Source organism: Aedes aegypti, chromosome 3 (assembly GCF_002204515.2).
Source record: "Aedes aegypti strain LVP_AGWG chromosome 3, AaegL5.0 Primary Assembly, whole genome shotgun sequence".
Classification (NCBI taxonomy): domain Eukaryota; kingdom Metazoa; phylum Arthropoda; class Insecta; order Diptera; family Culicidae; genus Aedes; species Aedes aegypti.
Genome location: NC_035109.1, coordinates 101,773,828 through 101,778,813, shown reverse-complemented (window position 1 = coordinate 101,778,813; position 4,986 = coordinate 101,773,828). Strand labels below are relative to the sequence as shown.

Here is a 4,986-nt window from a genome sequence, read left to right as displayed (position 1 = left end):
TATTTCTTTTGATTTAAATAATGGTTCATTTTCTTATGTAAAAGCTCCTGAGAGCCCTTCGATGTTGTTGCAGGTGCTGGTTTCCTTGAAATCTTGCTTGCTAGAACCGGATCGAACTTCGTATAACATCCATTGAGAAGATTATAATAAGAACCCTTCATGAAGGATATGCAAATATCTGCAATGAAACATCATTTTGTAAAAATCATGATCTTAGCATAAGGTTTCTGCCGGTAGTACTTACTTGTTATGAGGAGGGGGCATGCAACACAAAGCTTTTGAGAAAACTGATATCTTAAAGTCTATGTCGACAAATCGAATTATTTTATCTTTTAAACACTATGTTTCGATTCCTTACGGTAACAAAAAAAAATCGAACAATGGAGGTTTTTCTCATCCCGTGTACTATTTACCCATGTTTGTCACCAGAGAGGCTTCTGTATTCAAATGTATTTGAAATATTGTTATGCAATGTATGTATTTATGTATGTTATGTATTTCAAATGTATTTATTGTATGTTATGTATTTCAAATATTGTTATGCAAAGGGATGTGTTACCATCAACTTCTTCAGAAGCAAATGCTACCGAAATTTTAGTATATTGCCAAAATTTTAATCGCATGAAGAGTGCATCTAAAATGAACGAAATTTATAAAAGAATTCTAACTTCATCCTTCTCAGTTGTTATGGGCACTGAAACTAGTTGGAATGAAAAAATTAAAAGTGAAGAAGTTTTTGGTAATAGTTTTAATGTATTCAGAGACGACCGAGATTTGGTCCTTACCCAAAGAATGTCTGGTGGTGGAGTTCTCATCGCAATATCTACTAAATTCAATTCAGAATTAATAATTTCATCAAAACATAAAGAATTTGAACATGTGTGGGTGAAAGCACACATCGCCGGAGAAACACATATATTTGCTTCTGTGTATTTTCCGCCAGACCAAGCTTGCAAATCATCATATGAAATTTTCTTTCAAACTGCTGAAGAAATCGTATCCCAGTTATCTCCAGAATTCAAAGTGCATATCTATGGCGACTTTAATCAGCGTAATGCTGATTTTATTCGTGATTCCGAAAACGAAAGCATTCTGCTTCCGGTTGTCGGTGAAAACGAATCATTACAATTTATTTTTGAAAAAGCTGCATTTTTAGGTTTAAATCAAATAAATCATGTGAAAAACCGGCAAAACTGTTATTTGGACTTCTTATTCTCAAACATTATGGAAGATTTCTGTGTGAATGAATCTGTTTCTCCACTATGGAAAAATGAAGCATTTCACACAGCTATTGAGTACTCAATTTTTGTTCACAATAATCACAATTCTGACAACTGTGACTTTGAGAATTTCTTTGATTATAAAAACGCCAATTATGACGGAATTAAACGAAAATTAAATAGAATAGATTGGCAATCCGTTTTGAAAAACCAAGGAGATTTAGAAAGTGCAGTGACGGATTTTTATTCAATTTTGTCGGAAATTATTCAGATGGAAGTTCCTCTATTGCGAAGACGTCGTAGAAATGGGTCGAAAAACCCTGTTTGGATTAATAAGCAAATAACTAATTTAAAAAATCGTAAGCAAAAGGCTCATAAAATTTACAGGCAACAAAAATCTCGAGAAAGTTTAGAAAATTATTTGTATATTGTCAACCAACTTAATCAAGCCATATCCGCTGCACTTGAAGAGTACAACACAAAAATAGAAAATGATTTAAAATCTTGCCCTAGGAATTTCTTCAATTATGCTAAATCGAAGATGAAGTCCAACAATTTTCCATCTAAAATGACATTGGATGATAGAGCAGCAGATAATCCAGATGGTATGTGCAATCTTTTTGCTACTTTTTTCCAAGAGACTTTTACTAACTTTTCGGATAAAGATCGTGACTTTGAATATTTTACTAGTTTTCCTGATTTCACAAGCGATATCGGTGTAAGTCAAATACTGGTACAGGACATTTTAACAGGACTGAAGAATTTAGATTCCACCAAAGGATCAGGGCCAGATGGAATCCCACCTATTTTACTGAAAAACTTAGCTAATGAATTTACAGCACCATTATTTTGGCTATTCAACATGTCACTTGAAATGAGCAGATTTCCAAAAGAATGGAAAAGATCGTATCTCATACCCATTTACAAGTCTGGTAGAAAATCTGATGTTCGAAATTATCGTGGAATTGCTATTATTTCATCCATTCCGAAACTATTTGAATCAATTATAAATAAAAATGTGTTCAGCCAAATAAAACATAGAATAACGAATACACAACATGGTTTCTATAAAGGTCGTTCTACTACTACAAACCTTCTGGAATTTGTAAATTACACTTTGAATGCAATGGATAGAGGTAACCACGTCGAATCACTTTACACCGATTTTAGTAAGGCATTTGACAGACTAGACATTCCTATGTTGATTTTCAAGCTCAATAAAATGGGAATTGCGATGAGACTCCTCAACTGGATTGAATCTTATTTAACAGATCGCCAACAAATAGTTAGATTTGAGGGAAAAATGTCTAAACCTGTTCACGTTACATCAGGAGTTCCCCAGGGTTCGCATTTAGGTCCATTGTTATTTATATTATTTGTTAACGATATTTCATATGTGCTTAAACATCTTAAAATTCTGATTTATGCCGACGATATGAAACTTTATATGGAAATCAATAGCAACAAAGATAGCGACATATATCTGAATGAAATAAGTATATTTGATAAATGGTGTAGCAAAAGCTTACTTCAATTAAACGTCAAAAAATGTAATTTAATCACATATAGCAGAAAACGGAATACACCACAGATTACTGTCTCTTTAGGAAATCAAATTGTTCAAAAGTGCGATAAGATTAGAGATTTAGGTGTCATATTAGATTCTAAACTTACCTTTACTGATCATTATAATACGATTATCCATAAAGCAACCAATATGTTGAGCTTTATTAAGCGTTTTAGCTACAATTTTCGGGATCCATATACGATTAAAACCTTGTACATTGCTTATGTAAGATCAGTTCTAGAATATTGTAGTATTGTGTGGTCTCCGCATATAAAAACACATGGTGATAGAATTGAATCAGTACAGAAGCAATTTCTTTTATATGCCTTACGCAAATTAGGCTGGACAACGTTTCCACTGCCATCATACGAGGCTCGATGCATGCTTATCGATATTCAAACTTTAAATGAGCGTCGCGAAATAGCCATGATTTCATTTGTCAATGATATTGTATCGCAGCGTATTGATTCCACCCATCTTTTATCATGTTTGAATTTCTACACGCCCGCTAGACAGTTAAGAAATCGGAATTTGTTTGCATCAAATAATCATCGAACTAACTATGCAAAATTAGGCCCAATGAATCGAATGATGTCGCTTTATAATCAGCATTGCACAGAAATTGATCTGACCATGTCGCGAACAAAGCTAAGACAATATTTTAATTCCTTAAGATATAATACAACATAGAATTAAGTAAACGTGTAGTCTACTATTGATTGACGAAAATAAATAAATAAATATTTTATTTATAATGAGGTTAAAGTACCCTTTTTATGTCAATGAAAAATACCCTTCTTCTGACAGTATTGATCATAAAAATGGGTATCAGATACCCATTTAATGGGTACTTTCAAGTTAGCGTGTACGCATCGAGAAATTCGATTTGTTCAAAATTTGAACATTGGCCCCTTAGAATTATAACCTGAGAAATCGCCCATTGCTACGGCTGTAAATATTAGTGTTCACTGTGCTGACAACAACAATCGAAGTTTACAAGAAAAAAAAACGCAAAAAGTGTATCTCATTCTCCGCATTTTTCATAAAATTGTAAAGATTTAGTATTTTTTGTTGAATAAAAGTGCAGGCTTTACCGGTTTTACGTACCGAAAATGTTCAAACTCACTAAGGAACTAAACCTGACCGGTTACACTCTGCTGGTGCCCAGTGTCAGCGTTGGAAATGTCGCCCAGCTGGCCACCGATCTGCTAATCGAAACGCTCAAACCGGAGAAGGTCGGCATGTTGTGGCACCCGGCACTGATCCCGATTGTTGGTCCCCGGGCATACGACCACGATAAGGACCAAACCACTACGACTGCAGAGCTGTACCTGTCCGAAGAACGCAAGTTGGTGGCCGTTCAGATTCGTGCCCCTTTGGTGGGTGCCTTGCAATCGGATTTCCTCGACAAATTAACGGACTTTATCCGAGATCGGCAGCTGGCGGAAGTCATCATCCTGAGCAGCAGTTTTGCCCACGAGAATCACCAAGTTGGGGCTCGGCCGTATAAGTATATGGCCAATGAAAGGTTCCTATCGGGACATTCCGAAGCGCTGGAAGCTTTGCAGTGGAATCCGTTGGAAGGGAACGTAATTCATGGCGGAGGATTTGCTGCGAAACTGTTGGCTTCCTGCACCGAGAAGGAACTGATTGCATTTGTGCTGTTCATGTACGTTTCCGAGGGGGACAATACGGCAGATGCCGTCCAGTTGGTGTCGCTGTTGGATCAATTGAAGAAACCGTTGCTTCCGAGGGAGGAGGATGGCCTGAAGCTGAAGCTGGCGATGCCCAGCTCGTGGAAGCATTTGTTCGGGAATGCTGCTCCGGTTAATGTCTATTGAGGAAATTTGAATAAAAACGAGTCCTGAGGTTTGTCAATTTACCGTTACATTTTGAATGTTTGAAGAAGCCTTGAGGAGTATCATTGTATAATACAGCTTAGGGGAGAAAAAATGGTAAGTAATTTTCCAAAAGATCCTCAACCCGTGGAAAACGAATCTGAATCCCTTAGCATATGCTAGCAGAAAAGCTGCGCGTTTAACGGTACGGCTATTTAAGCCTCTCAAACTTTCAGATGTAATCTGACAGGGCTGGTAACAAGTCACTTTTTGTCCTTAGTACAAATGATCTGACAATTGCTTGTTTCTTTCCTTACAGGGCATTTACCACACAATTCCCTTCACGAGAATAATGGACTTC

The 4,986-nt window shown here is 36.4% G+C and overlaps 1 protein-coding gene across 1 annotated transcript; it reads left to right on the top strand.

Annotated features, from left to right (window-relative positions):
* Nucleotides 1-3,771: 3,771 nt before the first annotated feature.
* On the top strand, nucleotides 3,772-4,669 carry LOC5563625 (proteasome assembly chaperone 2). The gene has a single exon (XM_001647896.2). It carries the CDS (start codon nucleotides 3,900-3,902, stop codon nucleotides 4,626-4,628), a length of 729 nt encoding a protein of 242 aa, XP_001647946.2. The 5' UTR covers nucleotides 3,772-3,899; the 3' UTR covers nucleotides 4,629-4,669.
* The last annotated feature ends 317 nt before the right edge of the window (nucleotides 4,670-4,986 follow it).